The sequence below is a fragment of the Danio rerio genome, chromosome 1 (assembly GCF_049306965.1).
Source record: "Danio rerio strain Tuebingen ecotype United States chromosome 1, GRCz12tu, whole genome shotgun sequence".
NCBI lineage: Eukaryota > Metazoa > Chordata > Actinopteri > Cypriniformes > Danionidae > Danio > Danio rerio.
This window is the reverse complement of record NC_133176.1, coordinates 29,670,001-29,689,140: the sequence shown is the minus strand read 5'-3', so window position 1 is coordinate 29,689,140 and position 19,140 is coordinate 29,670,001. Positions and strand designations below refer to the sequence as shown.

The 19,140-nt window shown below is 41.6% G+C and overlaps 1 protein-coding gene across 2 annotated transcripts in view; it reads right to left on the bottom strand.

The window, feature by feature from the left end:
• Window positions 1–5,933: 5,933 nt before the first annotated feature.
• The window catches only part of sugt1 (SGT1 homolog, MIS12 kinetochore complex assembly cochaperone), a 44,386-nt gene continuing 31,179 nt past the window's right edge, over window positions 5,934–19,140 (bottom strand). Inside the window, 3 exon segments of one of the 2 annotated variants that reach the window (NM_001007361.1) lie at window positions 5,934–6,512; window positions 8,391–8,563; window positions 18,866–18,956. In NM_001007361.1, the coding sequence (NP_001007362.1) occupies window positions 6,411–6,512; window positions 8,391–8,563; window positions 18,866–18,956 (366 nt within the window). In that variant the 3' untranslated portion in view covers window positions 5,934–6,410. 2 annotated transcript variants of the gene reach the window in all.

The window sequence follows — 19,140 nt, the reverse complement described above, 5'->3', positions numbered from 1 at the left end:
GTTTGATATTGACACAACTTGACTGATTGAATGAGCTGATTGCCTTTCTGATATTATTGATCTTATCAGTAAAGAAATGAGCAAACTCGTTACATTTGCTTTCAGAGAGGAGTTCACTGGGAATCCGACTGGGGGGGTTTGTGAGTCTCTCTATCGTTGCAAAGAGTGTACGAGCATTATTTACGTTGCTGTTTATAAGGCTTGAAAAGAAAGTCTGTCTAGCAGTGTTTAGTTCCATATTAAAGGCATGAAGACTGTCTTTATAGATATTATAATGGACTACTAGTTTCGTCTTTCTCCACATACGCTCAGCTTTTCTGCACTGTCTTCTCATCATTTGTACTCTAGGTGACCTTGTCCAAGATCCCTTTTGCCGGCCAGTCATCTTCTTGACTTTAACAGGAGCGATGTCATTTATGACATTCTCAATTTTAGAATTAAACAAATCAAGGAGAGAATCAACAGAATCTGCAGATATACTTGATGCTAGCGATATGGCCTTCATAAACTGCTCACTAGTGTTCTCATTTATGCATCTCTTTCTGACAGAGACAGATCTGTCTTTAATAGCTGGAGTGATCAATATATCAAAGAAGATACAGAAATTATCAGAAAGTGCCACATCCTTAACAACAGTCGATGAAATGTGTAAACCCTTAGTTATAAGTAGATCAAGGGTGTGTCCACGATTGTGTGTGGGTCCTTGAACATGCTGAGTCAGATCAAAAGTGTTAAAAACAGTCATCAGTTCTTTTATAGCATTGATTACTGGATTATCAATGTGAATATTAAAATCCCCAGCAATACTAAAATAATCAAATTCAGAGGTTACAATTGATAACAGCTCTGTAAAATCCTCAATAAAAGCTGGAGAATATTTTGGAGGTCTGTAGATAATGATCAGTAAGATGCGTGGAGCACCTTTTAGTGCTATACTCAGATATTCAAAAGACAAATAGTCACCAAATGACACTTGCTTACATTCATACACATCTTTAAACAGGGCAGCGATGCCTCCACCTCTCCTATTAACTCTGCAAACACTCAAAAAGTGAAAGTTTAAAGGAGCTGCTTCATTCAGAACTTCTGCGCTACAACTGTCATCTAGCCAAGTTTCATATAAAAGCATAAAATCAAGGCAATTTGTGTTGATAAAATCATTGACTAAAAGAGACTTATTGTTGAGTGATCTGATGTTTAAAAGCGCTAACTTAACAGTTTTAGCTGTTTTTTCTATAGTAATCTCAGATCTACATTTAATAGACACCAGATTTGAATGATTTGCTATACGGCCTAATGAAGTCTTTGGTTTTCTGTCACTTAACACAACACATATCTGCTTAGAGAAAGCTACAGACACACTGGGTTCCTGCTTGTTCTGAAAACATTTGATAAAGACACTGTTATCTAAGCAGGTCCCCGACACACATCGCAGAGAGCTCTTGTGTTCACCAGCTGAAGATGGGGCGTTGTTGTTTGGGCCCTGGCGGTGTGGCAAAAATCGGAGGGCTCTTCCAGGTGGGCTCATAGGTGGTTGTGGAACAGGCCGCTTTTTGGTTGGTAACTGGGGGCTTGCGGCAATGGAGTGTGAAAGTTTAGTTTCAGCATACACCAGTTCCTCCATCTTTTTTGAAAAACCCAAGAGTGGTGAACATTGTGACAATGAGAACGTGTCCGGTGACAGAGGCTGTGCATCTGGAGATTCTGTCTGCAGAAATATGTTTTCCTGAGGATCATTTTTGAGTGACAAGACTTGATGCTGTTCTGATGCGTCACAGTCTGCCTGTGTTGAGCAGAGGGCAACTGATAGTGTCTCTATCAACATTGGGTGTTTTGGTTGCGTGGCATTATCACTGTCCTTGGGTGATTCGTCAGCCACAAGTCCACTCAGGAGCTGATTTGAGGTCCTGTGGTCATCTGGACATTTGCTAGGTGTGTGTGTGCAATTCAGTTCAGTGGCATACACAGCTGATGGATGATTGAGGGTGAAAAAAATATTGTCCTTTAGCACCTTTGCACCAAGTTTGTTTGGATGAAGGCCGTCTGATGTAAACAGCTGTCTTTGGTTCCAGAAGAGATTGAAGTTGTCGATGAAATTCAGTCCTTTCTTGTTACATGTTTTCTGTAGCCATACATTTAGACCAAGAAGCCGTGAAAACATATTTGTCCCTCTTGCAGGGAGTGGTCCACTAATGAATGGCTGAACCTTCAATCTTTCAACTGTTTCCAAGAGCTCACAGAAATCTTTCTTGAGCAGTTCTGTTCCTTCCGAATATCATTCTTCCCCACATGGATAATAATCCGTTTTGCAGTCTAGTGCTTTTTCAGAATTTCCTCAAGTTCTTTGTTTACATCAGAAACTGTTGCATGAGGAAAGCAGTATGTCATAGTAGATTTCCTCCTGAAATTCTTGATTATTGAATCTTTTACGGCTAGTGTTCTTATCTCAGGTGTGATCGGAGCAGAATGCCGCTGTCTAGTCGGCCTTGAGCCTCTGTTCCATGCAGAATTAGTTGCTGAATCATGCGATTTCTGTCTGACTGCATTTGGGGATTCTTCACCCATATTACTCAAAACGTCATATCTGTTCTGAAGCTGTATTTGAGTCCGAGCTCTATTTGGGGTAGAAGACGCTAATGCGGCAGCGTATGATCTGACCCCACGAGTACCCTTTGGTCTCGCACCTTGTTTATGCCAATGCTCATTTTCAACAGTTTTTTTCTGTTTTTCTGTGCTCAAAACAGTAGCAGGAACAGATTTATGGGACTCACTGGCTGTGTGCTGAGAGGATCCACAATGAAGCTGAAGTTCTGGTCGGATCGCAAGCAACTTCGTTTCAAGAACTGCAATCCTTTGTAGAAGTTTGTGGCAGTTTGTACAGCAGTGAGAATCTGAATTAATCCGATCCAGAGGCATTTTTACAGCCGTGTTTTCCCGTCTCCGGAATGTAAGCAGCTGGTAGCTGGTAGCAGGAGGATTGTTTAGACGGTAATTTCCCTCTTCTTAGTAAAGCTAAATTCCAGAAAGTTTGTAGAATCGATGCTGATCTTCAAGTCGTGTTGTTTGAGCACTGTGCTGATAGGCTCAAGTTAAAATTAGGGTATAAGATATAAAAGCAAGAGTGTGAAGAGCGGAGCAGTGGTCAAAGACGTCCGAACAGTAGCAAAGCAGGAAGTATATATATATATATATATATATATATATATATATATATATATATATATTGTGTGTATGTGAGAGTGATTGTATGGGTCTATTACACACTCTTAAGGCCCTATCGTACATCTGTGTAGGGTGTGATTTGTTGCTAATCTCATACAGGTGCAGGTTGCATTTTCATGTTGTGCGCTACTATTTTTTAAATAGCAAATCCAATTGTGCCACTATTGTGGTTGTGCTGGTCTGTGGGTGTTTTAAGGCTCATTGTTGGTGCGTTACTATTTTGAGGCCGTGCCATTGACCAACAAAATGCTGCTCTAAAGTCAATTGCACAGAATTTTTGTAATTTAAAGAGTGCCTAAGGTCCAAAACATGCATACACATTGCTTAAACAATGGTGTAGAGCAAGATGTACAGCAATACACTAATATCTTTACATTCGAAAAAAATAATAAAATATTAAAATGTTTAAAAAACATATATTTATAAATAATTTTAAAAACCATTACCTCTATTTATTCTTTAACTTGGGGGCCTTTGTTATCCGGCTGTTGTACTACGTTTATTCATGACAGTTTGCACTTGTGTAATGTTATCATTATTATAAGTAGTTGTGTGTATTATAAGGATATTTATATTTGTTTAAAAAAAACAAGTTTAGATTTATCCACCTGCTGGGTTTTGGAGACATATACATCACCATATGGAGCATAGGAATAGAAAGTGTGTTTGGATATACACTTTGTTATTATTGTTCATTTATTAGTTTGCTGAAAATTAGAACTGAATTTAGAAATAGTTTTGAAACAAATCTTTGAGCTTAAACAAAATCAAATATGTAGACTAATGAATGTCTTCATTGAATTAAGTTTCTACTATTTTCTTACTTCACGAAAGTAAAGGAGTAAAGTGTAAAATTAAACAAAGTAAAGAGGCTGAATGGAGGAGGCTCGTTCTGCAGATGGTCTGTATAACTATTTTCTTGCTAGTGAAATGTTCAGCTTTTACCACTAACAAAGTTCACCATGTAAAAAGCATGCCTTGACATGACACAACTGACTCCTAAAGGGAATTGGAGATGAGACTGATTGGTTTAATGCATGTTATGCTCAAAACACACATATAACTCATTAATAGAATAAGTACATGCACCACAGACCGTTTTTTTTCCCCTCCTTCCTTAAAATAGCAAAAGGCAGAGGCAGTGTCGCAGTAGGTAGTGCTGTCGCCACACACCAAGAAGGTCGCTGATTTGAACCTCAGCTCAGTAGGCGTTTCTGTGTGGAGTTTGCATGTTCTCCCTGCCTTTGCGTGGGAATGTGTGTGTGGATGTTTCTCAGGGATGGGTTGCGGCTGGAAGGGCATCTGCTGAGTAAAAACTTGCTGGATAAGTTGGCGGTTCATTCCGCTGCGGTGACCCCGGATTAATAAAGGGACTAAGCCGACAAGAAAATGAATGAATGAATTCAGACAATTGCTTAATACTTCTGCAACATGCACTTTAAACTTTGTGCTTAGATAATTAAAATGGAGATCCTATTATTTTAGAGTGTTACCCTTTAACTGTTAAGCTCTTTTTTTCAGCACCATGGTATTTTACCATGGTATTTTTATCCATATTTAAAAAAAAAAAATCTGTTCATATTTTTGATTATCTCCCATTTATTTTTTATGGCAGCATCTTTTGAACATGAATGTGATTATTTTTGTGCTAGCAAAGCAATTTTTGCTAATTACGAAGCAATTTTTGTAAAATAATAATTTTTGTAAATAACATTCAGTTTGTTGCACAGAGTGAACGTTTAAGTGCTGTGTGGGAGGTAAATTTGCATGTGTGTTTTTTTATCAATGACAGCAGCCATGAGCCTTACTCAAAAGTGAAAGCATGTGTGCACATAATTTAAATGATGATTATAAAATTAAATATAACAGTTATGATTATGACAAGCATTTGACATGTTTTTTCTTTCATAGCTAACGCATGGTGTTGTGCATGAAAATAAATGTTTATTGTGTCAATATAACTACTCTAGCTAGGATGATGTTGAAGATAATGCAAGAAGGAAGCTGATAATGACCAATGTCTCATTTTACCAGTAAAAAATGGTCTAATAATGCTCTCAATGACAAATGACAAGCATATGTCTCAAACATGATTCAGCTTTAGAATTATAAAGAGTAGCATTCTGATATCGTAACTTTACTGTGAAATAACAAATAGGACATATTGATAGTCTGTTCAAGTCCACCATTCCAAGACTATAAAAAATGCAGTATTTTAACCAACAGTAAACCTACACATAAGCCTAGTATTATTAGTGTTGTTTTACCATATGTTTAACAATAATAACAATAGCCTTCTTATAATAACCTTTATTTTACATCTACAGAATCATGAGAAATAATGATCTTGATTTTAAATTAAAAAAAAAAAGTGATTCTCATTTTAGCCAGAATCGTGCAGCCCTATAGAGAACATTGATAATTTATTCCCTAACTGACACGACTTCCTGTCCACCATCTTGAACTAGTTTAAAAATCTGTTGTTTTGAACTGTCCATAGATCATTAGCCCAATTTCCACCAAATTTGGCTAAACATCTATAGAATTTTCCAGTAGCTCTGTAACTTGTCGTGTCGAACTTTTTTATAATCTGGTCGCTGAGCTGCTCGGCCCCAATAATTGCTGCTTGCAGTTGTAGTTGTGTTTATTATATATAAATTGCAAAAAAATTTATAAATATAAATCCTATAAGACAACCAGTAAGCATAATGTGTAACACATTTATTGATTTATTTATTTTGCTGAATGAAAAAGAGTTTCTTCAAAATATGCAAGAGTTCTTTACAAGATGTAAAAGATTGATAAGAGACCAAGGGCACCCCAATCACAGAGCAAGAAAAAAAAGAAACATTTATTTACAGCATGTCAAAAGCATATTTAGGAACGCACAAGTACATAAAAACAGTGATCAAAATTAACAGATGTTGTTATACAGGTGGAGACCTAACTGCGGCAAAAGTGACTTTCAGTACAGATGTTTAGCTGCTGATTTGTTTTAATGTGTGATGCTTTAAAAATGTAATAGGCTAGTTTAGTTAAACACAAACTAATTCTAGAGAGAGAAAAGTTAAAAATCTCATTTTATTCCAGAACTATTCTGGGTCTGACAAAGGAAAAAGTCTGACCAACTGAAGAAGTGGGTAAGGACAAACTGGTGATGGTAGTTTAGACAATGTCATCTACCTATTTTAATATTTTTTCCACTCTACGTCATCAGGCGGGTTCATCTCTACTTTCCGTTTACCAACATCTATCCAGTTGGTGCTGAGGACAGTGCCTCCTGATTCCATCTGTAGAAGAAAATAGAAAAAAAATAAATAAATCACAGCCAAAGTTTCCAAAGGTCTATGACAGCAGAAGGAAATACAGCATTTTTGTGCAACTGTACACACTAAGACTTAGAACTTGATTTTCTATTATTACCTGTTTATCTAAAGCTGCTTTGACACCATATGTTTTATAGAAATTCAATTGACAACTTGAAAAGCAGGGTGTCATTTTTGCTGTAGCTCAGGCTATGTTCACACTGCGAGGCTTAGTGCTCAAATAAAAAACTTTTCTCAGATGAATTTTTCACGTTGTTGAAAAATGGCCGATATAACATTTCCAGTGTGAACTGATCATGGTTTACACAGCTTAAACTTTCTAATTATGTACTGTGAAAATCAAAATGTAACAAATTAACAACAACACATAGCCGAAATTTATGTTTGTTGGGCTTTTAATAATTAGAATTCATGCAAAACTCTAGCCGGCCAGGTTTGAGTGACATTAAACCTTTTCACTTCCAGACCCTTGGCAGATCCCAAAGTAATGCTAATGCTAACTGATATTCAGCAAAAGAGCATATGTTTCACATTTTCAATGAAAATGAAAGAAGGCAGTGATGTTTTAGGCTTCGTTTTGTTATAAATATGCATACAGTGAAGATGACGGTCATATAAATACGCAGATACATGACGCTTCAACATTTTTGGTGTCTGTTAAGCTGCTAATATCAAAATGAAAATAGGCAGTTCCTTATATCATGTTTTCATTTTATTGTTAAGAAAGTGAAACATGGTATTCAGGGTGTTATGAATGAGGTTATAAAGTACACTGTTCCCTTTGAAGATTTATCCATCGTGTCCCCAGGAGTTTGTTCTTCATATCAAACTTGCGAGGTCTGAACTTAAAGAAAAAGAGGATGCAAGACTGAACTATGTTTCTGAACTCAACTGAATATAAAGGAAAAAGCCCCAATCAGCAAATGTCTGCAGCCCGCCTCTTTTCTCCCATCAACACTGAGACGGAGCAGCAGTGTTTTAGAATCGAAATGATCTCTTCAGCCTTTCGAAAATGCTCTGTATTCGGCGCTCGAAAACTCTGGCGTAGTGTAGACAGATGACATAACCATAACAAAACTTTTGCGTTTTAAAAATTAAAGCGTATTAGTGTAAACGACGCCTTAGACATTTATATCATATCATTTCCTAAAGCACACAGTGATGATGTGAATAAAGTGATTGTGAAAAAAAAATTGTAAATGATTATTATTGCAGTTTTCGCAGACAGCAGTGTATTGCATTTCGTCATTTGCAAGCTAAAATAAGTGTTATGTGATAGAAAAAGCTGATAAGTAGTAATCCATGACAAGCCCGAAACATGCAGCACAGCGTCAGTGAAATTTATCAGCTGATAATGCGAAAATGATCACTGTGATCATGCTCTCCAGGGAACAACCAAGACTGAGGACATCAGTGTGTTAAACTCAAAGGTTAATGAAAAGCCACTGAGGAGTTAGAGGATGTTTGTAGTAAGTGCCAATGCAGAATGAGGATGCATGTAAAAGCACGAATTCCTATCACTGTAGTCAGATCCCTATCAGATTTAATAGCAATTGAAAAGATCAGACACCATGCGGCTTGTTGCTAACAACGTCATAACAAAAACAGTTTTGAGTCCATGTGGGCTGTTTTGTGAACGACTTAAACATACTATCACTCTTTGAAGCACAAACTTTTGGAATCATGTTAAATAAACAAAGGTTAGTAGAGTGTTTATTCTAATTTTGTTGTAGAAATTCTTTTTCACTTTACGGTTCTAAATGCCATACAATTTAATAATACAACCTAAATGACTTCAAAGATCAGAAGGAAAATCTATACACACATCCTTACAGTACTTACAAAAGACTTGTTCATTGCCCGTCTGACATCATCCGAGCCATCCGAATAGATCTGTTGAAAAAGCTTGTTGAGAGCAGCATCACCCTCCAGATTTTCCTTCTTTTCCTCCTCCTTTATTTCTCCCACTAACTTGTCCCAGTTTCGTGTGTAGTGGGATGACGATGGATACTGGCCTAATAAATTTTTAAAGGGATAAAAAAAAACATCAACAATGTATAAAAGCTACAAGCTCCAAGTGATTAGTGATCAATGGGAAATGCATTAAATATTCATTAAACATTTTATCTTATTATTAAGAGTTTGCCTTAATAGCAGTAAAAGTTTTTTTAAAATCATTTATTCACAAAATTGATGTGTGAGAGAGATAGAGTAACGGTAACACTTTATAATTACAAACTGTGAATCATTTATGAAGCATTAGCAGATGGTTACCTTAGAATTATAAGGTTCTGAGTTTTGAACGATTGTGGGATATTGAGCTTCAAAGTTTTTGCATTCCATATCAAAACAGTATGTGTGTAACATTTGTTTTTTTTACTAAAAAAGTCTTAAAACGTAAATGACTTATAAAACCATCCCATAATGTAAATAAGTTTTAATTTAATAAGAATATGTCAATAACTAGTTTTTGACAAAAATGACAGATAGAACCTTATAATTTTAAGGTGACGATATAATGAATTCATTAACTCTACATTAATAGACGTTAGTAAGCAGTTTATAACTACAGCTACAAATGCTGTATAGATTTTTCGTGACTAAATTAAGTATTGCATCATTTACAAACCATTTGTATTTAAGAGTAGTTAAATACTGGTTAAATACAATTAAAGACACAGTATCAAATTAACAATAATCTTTGCAATTTGTCCCTTTTTAGGCTATAACTGAGCCTTCAAATGGTAATTTATAAGGGATTTATGAAGCATAGTCATCATTAGATTAGGTGACAAAACATTCGAAGTTACAGAAGTAACCCTTCGTTCCCTGAGGAGGGGAACGGAAGTGCTATACAGTGGATTTGATTTTGAAAATCCAAGTATGGGAGGATTCGGTTCAGAAGCCGCTTGTCTGAAAGAGTATTGAACAGGCGAATGAATGCAATGAATTAGCAGCGTAAGCTTGCACAGGTGTGCTTCATTGCCAATTATCCCAGCATGTAAGCACACCTGGAGCGAGCAAACGCCATCCTTTTAAGCTGAAGAGACTTTCAAAAAGCTAAGGGACAGTCATTATGGCGACGGAGTATAGCACTTCCGTTCCCCTTCTTGGGGAACGAAGGGTTACTTCTGTAACCTCTAACGTTCCCCTTCGGTCGGGGAACTTCAGTGCTATACAGTGGATTTGATTTTGAAAATCCACGTATGGGAGAACTATGGAAAAGCACCATAATGACTGCACCTTACCAACGCCCCCGATGAGGGGATAGTCAAGCAAGCGTGAAGCACCCACAACATGGGAGGCGCGGTCCTCCAACGTGTCCCTGGCCCTAATTTAGCCTACTTCAACAGAAGTTTTACGGATTTAGATATATTATTTGGGAAGTCGTGAGAGTCTAGATAATTCTAAGAAAATACGACAGTACGTTGGGAAGCATGCAATCCCGATAGGGAGGACACTGCGGAGGCCATCCGCTACCCAAGGGGGGGATAGATGGCAGAATTTACATATGGACTAACCCTAAGAAGGGGGAGTACTCATAGAAAAAAAGTGGTTAGCGAAGAGGGAAGACACGGGTCCACCGAGGGGGGGGGACTTAACCGTGGCAGAATAAGCATATGGGATCGCCTAGTGGGGATCACGCATAGCAGGCACCTATACCCAAAATGCGGGCTGACCAGCGGGCAGACAAGCGGGCAGACCTACAAGGTAGTGGGCCAGCAGGTGACTCCTCCGCTGAGTCAGTGCTAGGGGCCACAGAGGAATCTGCAGGGCTCACCTGACGAGGAACTTTACTGACAGATAAAAAGGCGCACGTACCTCCGTGTTAGGGAGAATGGCGCAGCAAGCGTGTTTCAACACTCTACTGAGTTGTTTCCTCAATCATCAAAGGGTTACCTAATACCCTTGAAAAAACCGGCTCCACTCGCAGATTGTAAAACCTTGCAAATGTGTTGGGTGTCACCCAGCCCGCAGCTCTACAAATGTCTGTTAGAGATGCGCCGCGTGCACTAGCCCAAGAGGATGCAACGTTCCGAGTGGAGTGTGCACGCACTCTCGGGGGACACGGCTCACCTCTGCTCAAATAAGCGAGTGAAATGGCATCCACAATCCAGTGGGATAATCTTTGTTTCGATACGGCACTTAGCTGCCGACCGCCATAACAGACAAAGAGCTGCTCAGATGATCTAAAGTTCTGAGTACGATCCACATAAATGCGCAGGGGGCGAACTAAACAAAGTAAGGAAAGGGCTGGGTCTGCCTCCTCCGGGGGCAGCGCTTGCAGGTTCACTACCTGATCTCTAAAGGGGGTGGTAGGAACCTTGGGCACATAACCCGGGCGGGGTCTAAGGATAACGTGAGTAGTCCGGCCCGAATTCCAGGCACGAGTCACTGACCGAAAATGCCTCCAGGTCCCCGACCCTCTTGATGAAGGCCAACGCGACCAGCAGAGCTGTCTTCAGGGACAGAAATCTTAGAGATACTGAATCGAGTGGCTCGAAGGGATCTGCGCGCAAACTCGTGAGAACAAGGGCGAGATCCCAAGAGGGCATGAGAGAGGGGCGGGATGGATTAATTCGCCTAGCACCCCTGAGGAACCGGGTGATGAGGTTGTGCTTTTCCACGGTGCCGCCAGCTACCGCGTTATGATAAGCGGAGATGGCGGCCACGTAAACCTTGAGAGTGGAGGGCGACAGCCTGCTGTCCAGCTTCTCTTGGAGGAAAGAGAGCACAATACTGATCTGGCAATTTCGGGGGTCTTCTCTGCAAGAGACGCACCATTCAGTGAATAGACTCCACTTCAGGGCGAAGGCGCGCCTTGTGGAGGGGGCTCTAGCCTGAGTGATGGTATTAACCACCGCACTCGATAGGTTACCCAAGTCTTCCTCTCGTCTAGGGACCACACGTGGAGGTTCCAAAAATCGGGGCGAAGGTGCCAGATGGTGCCCTGCCCCTGAGAGAGTAGGTCCTCTCTCAGAGGGATCTGCCAGGGGAGGGCCGTCACGAGGAGGGAGAGCTCTGATATCCAGGTCCGGTTGGGCCAGAGGGGCGCAACTAGCAGAACCTGTTCCTCGTCCTCCCTGACCTTGCACAGAAACTGCGCGAGCAGCAGTCAGGGAAAAAAAACAACTGGCAATGAGCGTTCTCGGGGGAAGCAAACAGATCGATCTGGGCCTCCCCGAATCATGCCCATATAAGCTGGACCGACTCGGGGTGGAGTCTCCATTCTCCAGGACGTAACAGCTGCCGTTAGAGCGCATCAGCTGCACGGTTGAGCGTGCCTGGAACGTGAATGGCGCGCAGCGATTTCAGCCGCGGGTGACTCCAGAGGAGCAGACGGCGGGCGAGCTGAGACATGCGGCAAGAGCGCATACCCCCCAAGCGGTTGATATACGCAGCCGCCGCCGCCGTACTGTCCGTCCTGACCTGCACGTGTTGCCGCTCCAGCACCGGTCAAAATCAGTGGAGAGCGTGGAACACTACCAACAGCTCTAGGCAATTGATATGCCAATGCAACTGGGCACTCTTCCACAGGCCCGCAGCTGCATGCCTGCGACACACAGCCCCCCAACCCGTGGTGGAAGCATCTGTTGAAACAACAACATGGTTGGACGCCTGTCCTAGAGGCACACCGGCCTGTAGGAACGAGGGGTCGTTCCAAGGGCTGAAGGACAGAGACTCGGTGTGTGCCTGCGTGTCATGCGTGTCATGCGTGTCATGCGCGTCTTGGGACCCGATCGTGAAGCCAGTGCTGGAGTGGTCTCATATGGAGAAATCAGAGCAGCGTGACGGCGGCTGCGGATACCATATGCCCCAGGAGCCTCTGAAAGAACTTCAGTGGGACCACTATTTTACTGTCGAGCTCTCTCAGACAGCCCAGCTACAGGCGAGCGCGTTCCTCGAAGAGGTGCGCTACCATGGTGACTGAGTCCAGCTCCATCCCGAGAAAAGAGATCCTCTGCACGGGGGCGAGTTTGCTTTTTTCTCGGTTGACCTGAAGCCCCAGTAGGCAGAGATGCCGAAGCACCTTGTCCCTGTGCATAATCAATTGCTCCCGTGAGTGGGCTAAAATCAGCCAGTCATCAAGATAATATGCGGATGCCCGCAAGCCGAAGGGGCGCTAAGGCACCCTCCGCGAGTTTGGTGAAGACCCGCGGAGACAGAGAGAGCCAGAAGGGGAGGACCTTGTATTGCCATGCGCGGAAATACGCGTCCTTCAGGTCTATAGCTGCAAACCAATCCTGAGGACGAACGCATTGGAGGATGCGCCTCTGCGTGAGCATTCTGAACGGCAGCTTGTGCAGACAGCGGTTCAAAACACGCAGATCTAGGAACCGCTCTTTTTGGGTACGATGAAGTATGGGCTGTAAAACCCACTCTCCATCTCGGCTGGAGGAACTGGCTCGATTGCACCCTTCGCCAGGAAGGCAGCAATCTCCTCTCGCAAGACCGGGGCGGACAGGGGGTTGACCCTGGTGAAATACACGCTCGTGAACTTGAATAGCGTAACTGAGTCTGATTGTGCGTATGAGCCACCGCGAGGGGCTGGCCCGCGCTAACCAGGCAGGCAGAGCCCTCGCTAATAGAGAGTCATCGCTACAATTGCTGACGTACCAACGGTGTGCTGATCCCGGAAGTACGAGGGTCCCGCGGAAGAGCGATTTGCTCTGGCTCCGCACCTCGACTCCGGAGAGGGGGCTGGAGGGCTGAGTGAAGGGAGACCGTCCCCCCAGCGCTCGTGACCCACTGGCGAGGCATGTAGAATCTGTGAGTCGGAAGGCAGCGCGTCCCGGACTGGCAGAGTTTGTGCTGTCACATCCGGGAAAGGGGAAAAAGTGGTCTTTCATTGATGTTTTGGTCGCACTGAAAAGTACAGTTGGAATCGGGGCCCCGCCCTCCAGCTGGGAAAGAGCAAGTTTCCTCTTCTCCGGATGGCCTGTCTCAGGGATGTTTCGCAGTCCGTTTACCGGACTTAACGGCGCCCTGGGCAGGGGGGGCTGCCTGCTTTCGAGGTGTACGCCGCGCCTGCTGGCGATGAGCAGCGGAGGTGGATGGCTCGGTGGGCGGAGCGGGCTTACGGCCACGCCGATAGATGATATTGCCCATCGCATCCAACTGCTCTTTCACCGCCTTGAATTCCTGGGTAAATTCACCGACGTTGTCGCCGAACAGGCCAGCCTGGGATATGGGCGAGTCAAGAAAGCGAACTTTGTCAACATCGCGCATATCGGCCAGGTTTAGCCAGAGGTGGCGTTCCTGAAAGTGTGGACAGCACGGGCAGAGAAAGGTGCCCTCCAAGACTGCGTGAGCCTACTGTGCACTTCCGGGAAGAAGGGGACGAGATGCTTCGAATGCTTCGCCTTCTGGTCCTCCCTGTAGCACCCATCTAGTCGGTCCGGCCACGGAGCTCTGGGATGAACCAGCTCAAACCCCATGACCGAAGCAGCCTGGGAAATCACGGCTAACATGTCCGCTTCAGGATCCGTTTTGACGGCGCTCACCTGCCCGGAGGGGGCGAGCGGGTCAGGATCATCGGACAGTGAAAGCCCACCCTCTGATGCCGTGGAGGACATCTGATCTCCGATGTCAGCGAGCGTGAGAGCTACCATCTGGTTAGACGGATCACTCCCACTGCCCGAAGCTTGGATGGAGCGCCGTGAGGAGCGAGAGGTCCGCGGACCCTTGGGCAGCGGATTATCTCCCGCTGGAACCCTCAGATCTGCCCGAGCGCCCGCTGCAGGGCAGGAGGCAACTGGGGTGGATCGCTCTCTTACGAAGGTTAGCCGCGATCTTAGCTGTGCAATGGTCTTGGCATCGCAATGACGACATGAACCGCCCGCGAGCACCAAAAATGCAATGCAGTGATCGTGTCCATCATCCGGAGCCAGGAAACCCCCGCATCCAAAAACACACAGTCGGAGCGTCATCCTGAAAAGGACGTGCTGCACTACTGTGTTGCTTTTTTTTAGGAAAAGTTGCAACAATACGAACCGCTCTGGAGGACCGGACCCAAAAAACCGCAGGCAAAGGAGAAACCCAGCTCGACCGTCTGCCGCTGCGAAAACCCACTCTGGACCGGGAGACACTCGTTCGCTCTGAAGTCACTGAACCAGCAAGAGGAACCCTCATCGACTCGATCAGAAACTCTCTGAAGCGAAAAGGATAGCGTTTGCTCGCTCCAGGTGTGCTTATATGCTGGGATAATTGACAATGAAGCACACCTGTGCAAGCTTACGCTGCCAATTCATTACATTCATTGGCTTGTTCTATACTCTTTCAGACAATTGGGTTCTGAACCGAATCCTCCCATACGTGGATTTTCAAAATCAAATCCACTGTATAGCACTGAAGTTCCCCAACCGAAGGGGAACTGGATGACAGAGTTAATAAAGCTTTTATTAACATACAAATTAACTACAAGTACATGTTTGAATAAAAAGAATTATAAATGTTGATATTAATAGTTTATTAATCATTTACTTAAGCATTCTAAATAATCTTAAAAACTATACTTATAACTAAATGAAGTATCGCATTATTTACAAACCAATTATGAAAAATAAATCTTTAACAAAATATGAAAATACAATTATTCAGCAGATTATTTGTGTGCTTTTAATTCAAGAATACAGCATTTGTATCTGCAGATATAAACTGCTTATTAATTACTACATCTATTAATGTAGAGTTAATGCTTAACAGATAATGAATTCACTATTTGCTAATGTTTCATAAATGGTTCATAGTGTGTAGTTATTATAAAGTGTTAATGAAAAAAACTTATACCAAAGAATAGAGTGAAGAGCTATTGATGATGTCAGGAAGTCACCTTTATATCTATGGAGCTTTTTTAGTTGTTATCAAAGCTGTTTTATGTGAAAGAACAGGGAAATAAGTCATAATATTTAATTTGGGGACAACACGGTGGCACAGTGGCTAGCACGATAGCCTCACAGCAAAAAGGTCGCTGGTTCGGGCCTTGGCTTGGTAAGTTGCCATTTCTGTGTGGAGTTTGCTGTGGAGTTTGAATCCAATCAAATCATTTATTGAATAAATTAAATTGGCCGTAGTGTAAGTGTGTGCATTAGTGTGTATGGATGTTTCCGAGTATTGAATTGCAGCATGGAAGGGCCGCTGTGTAAAACATATACTGGATAAAATGACGGTTCATTCTGCTGTGGCGACCCCTGAAAAATAAAGGGACTAAGCTGAAGGAAATTAATGAATGAATTTTAGCTTGTGGGACATATATAGCATATCAGGTATCTAGCTGACTAGTGGTGTAATGTTAGTATAGTTCTAGTTAGTTCAAAACTGATTAGGAATGGGCCGGAATACAGTATGTCTGTAACATCTCCAACCTCTGTGGTTCCCCCCTCCCAATCCTCACCAGACTACTAATTCAGTGTCCACTACATTTCCCAGCATCTGTTACGTGTGATTACCCTAGCACCTGAAATACATTACAATGACTATTTAAACTCTACCTACCAATCATTAAACCCTACCTACCATTCACGTTTTGTTTTGCCCCAAATACAAGTCTGAGCATTTTTCCCTGTTTTCTGACCTATTATATGTTGACCTTGGACTGTTCCTCGCTTCTGTGATTGCTTATGCCGCCTGCCTTCTGTGAACCACTGCTCGGCCACCTGTGTCGACCTATCGCCTGTTCACCAACTCGGAGTTCTTTCTCTCCTTTGTAATCCTAGTTTGTTGCTAACTGAGCCTGCCTGTTCGCTTGTCTTTTTTTGATTCAATAAAGCTGCAAATGCATCCCCTCTCGGTTGACTCGACCTAACAGTATGAAAACCTTAAATAAAATTATCATGGTTTCACGATATAGTGATTACGGCACTAAAATGAGTTCTTTTTAAAAGGGTAAAACAAAACAACTTTTTAAACACAATCTATTTTATCTTACGAAACAAAAAATATTTAAGTATTATGTCAGGCTAAATTCAAATAAGCCATCGACTTCATTAGTTTCAAAATCACTGATTTCTTTACAACGTGAAAAGGCATCTTTGAATATCTTTATTTTCTTTAGATATACATAAGCGACTGCACTGTTCAGCTCTATAGCATGATTAAATGTTGGTTTATAAGCAATTTGTTTGTAAAATGTCTTCTAAATTGTGGGCTGACCATTAGCTTTTGATGTGGAGAGTCTTTTTCTGTAAATAATAATAAATAAATAATAATTTCCAATTTTTCCAAACCACGTTAAACCTTAAAACAGGTTATTGTCCTATGCCTAAAATCGATCCAGTTCAGTTTTATACAGATGTGATTATTAACGAGCCCCTATTATGGGTTTTTAAGAATGACCTTACATGTATTGTGTAATGCAGCTCTAGGTGAAGTGAAATATCCAGCTAAGGATTAAATCTAAAAGTGCACAGTGTTTAAAACTATTGACTCATCTATATAAGAGTCGACTCATAGTGCTTCAAATTAATTGTCTTGATAACGAGTCTTTAGGAGTCTTTCGGCATGACGTCGATAACAAAACTTAAGCCCCATCCAATAGTTGTGCGCGCAAACCCGGGAAAATTTAAACCTGTGGCCTCGCCCACAAACACAGTAGCAAAGAATAAGAGTAAAACACTGTGACAGATCCCTGTTGAATCAAGCCATGAAGATGCTGTGCTCAGCTGCATATTATTGGAAGTGTGAGGGAACGTTAGTGTTATTTTCCTCTGCCCAAAGATGAAACTGTGAAGAGTCAGTGTTTGAAGTTTATTTTTGCAAAAATACCTCAGCATTATAGCCCAGCCTTGTGCTGTTTAGGTGCTTCTGGAATGTACACGCTTAAAACGCGAGATTCGTCGGCCGCTTGTTAAAGGAAGCATCAGAAAAGACGATTGATGTAAGGGACTTTTATTAGGAACTTTATCAGTACAAGGCAGTATTAAAAGCAGTTTCTTTCTCCATTTCACAAGTGTAAGTAAGTGTATTACCATAGATGCCTTCTTGTTTGCTCTAGCTTACAAATTATGTATTTAATTAGGTTTTGTAACTTATAACTGCTTGTACTGTATGTGGTTAACTCTTTATATTTAAATATCGCGTCTAATGCCACGTTAAAAACGCAATGTGTGCTGCTTTGTTTACGGATTTAAATGCGTTTGTGAGCTCACATTCCACTCCTGTTTTACGTTGCTATGGCCACCGTCAGCTGTTCTTACACACGTGCAGCAGTCATAGTTCAAAATAGTTCAGCTTTTGCCGCTGTGTGTATTAATACTGAATGAGTGTCACTGTTTTTACTAATGATTAAGAATAGAGCAATATGCTGGTGTTCAACTGCATTGGGCTCACACACATACCTGCCAACATTTGAAAAAATTGTTTATTACAAAATGAAATTACAGGAGCTTTTCGGGATAAAGAACAAAATGGGTGGGTGGGTGGCTGGAGATGGATCTGAAATATGGGAGACTCTCAGGAAAAACAGGAGTGTTGGCAGGTATGCTCACACATACACTATGCACTTTGACTACTTAAATATTGTTGATAAGCCGTACTGGGCATTTTACTCTCTCGCACTGAACGCTGTCGACCAATCGCAGCAGACAGTCATCTGTCCAATCACAACAGACTAAAGAGGGGTTTGGGAACAAATGAATCACTGAACGATTCATATGGGAGTTGCTGGGATAATCACGTAAAAATAAATGCAAATTATAAGACAATAAAAGTGTATTTTGACCTTGCATGCATATCAGCCTATTGTTGGAGACCCTTAAAACCAAAATATGACATTTTTAATGTATAATAGGGGGTCTTTGAAGGGCAATTACCTGAGAAACAGCTCCACCAACCTCAACCAAGCAAGCCATTGTATACACATTATATAACTACACACCCAGGCATTGACTGATAGGGGAGAGGTCTCTGTTTCTGGGGGGACTTATTTGTAGAAACAGTGCAATGTTACATAAAAAAGTAAAAAAAATAAAAATGCTGCTGCATTGAAATTCAATGTTCAAGTTCAAATTAAATGTTCAAGTTATAAAATGTATCTTTTGCCCAGAGGAGCTTTGTTTCCTTGTTCCTTGCTTTAGACATTTTTGACATTAAATAAAGGGGTTGTTCAATGTTACTTTAACTAGTATTTTCTAACAAAATTATTATGTCAGAATAAAAATTTAAAAAAGGCTAAAATATACTAAAAGTTGCCTTAAAAACATTTGTAGAAAGTGCAGTTATCTTATAAATAACCTGGTCTAACCCATTTTTTTTCGCAAAAAAAAAAAAAAAAAAAAATTAGAACGATGGGATGGTTCTGTGTGCTTTTCAACACTGACTTGCAGTAAAATGCTTCACGTTGGAGAGTGTCTCTTCTCCTTGAAGTTTTTCCCACTGTATGGCTTCAGTCTTCTTCATCTTAATCTCTATCTGAAGAAAGACAAATCAGATAAATCACAGTTACTCCATTTATGTTTGCTGCTGTCTGCCTAAGCGTGGCTTTAGGTAAGCTTGCTTTGCTCTGGTTAAACTCTTTTTTCATTATAAATCATGGTTTCACTCTACTGTCATTACTGCATTAAAATATATTCTCTTAAATACTGGGGAAAAAATA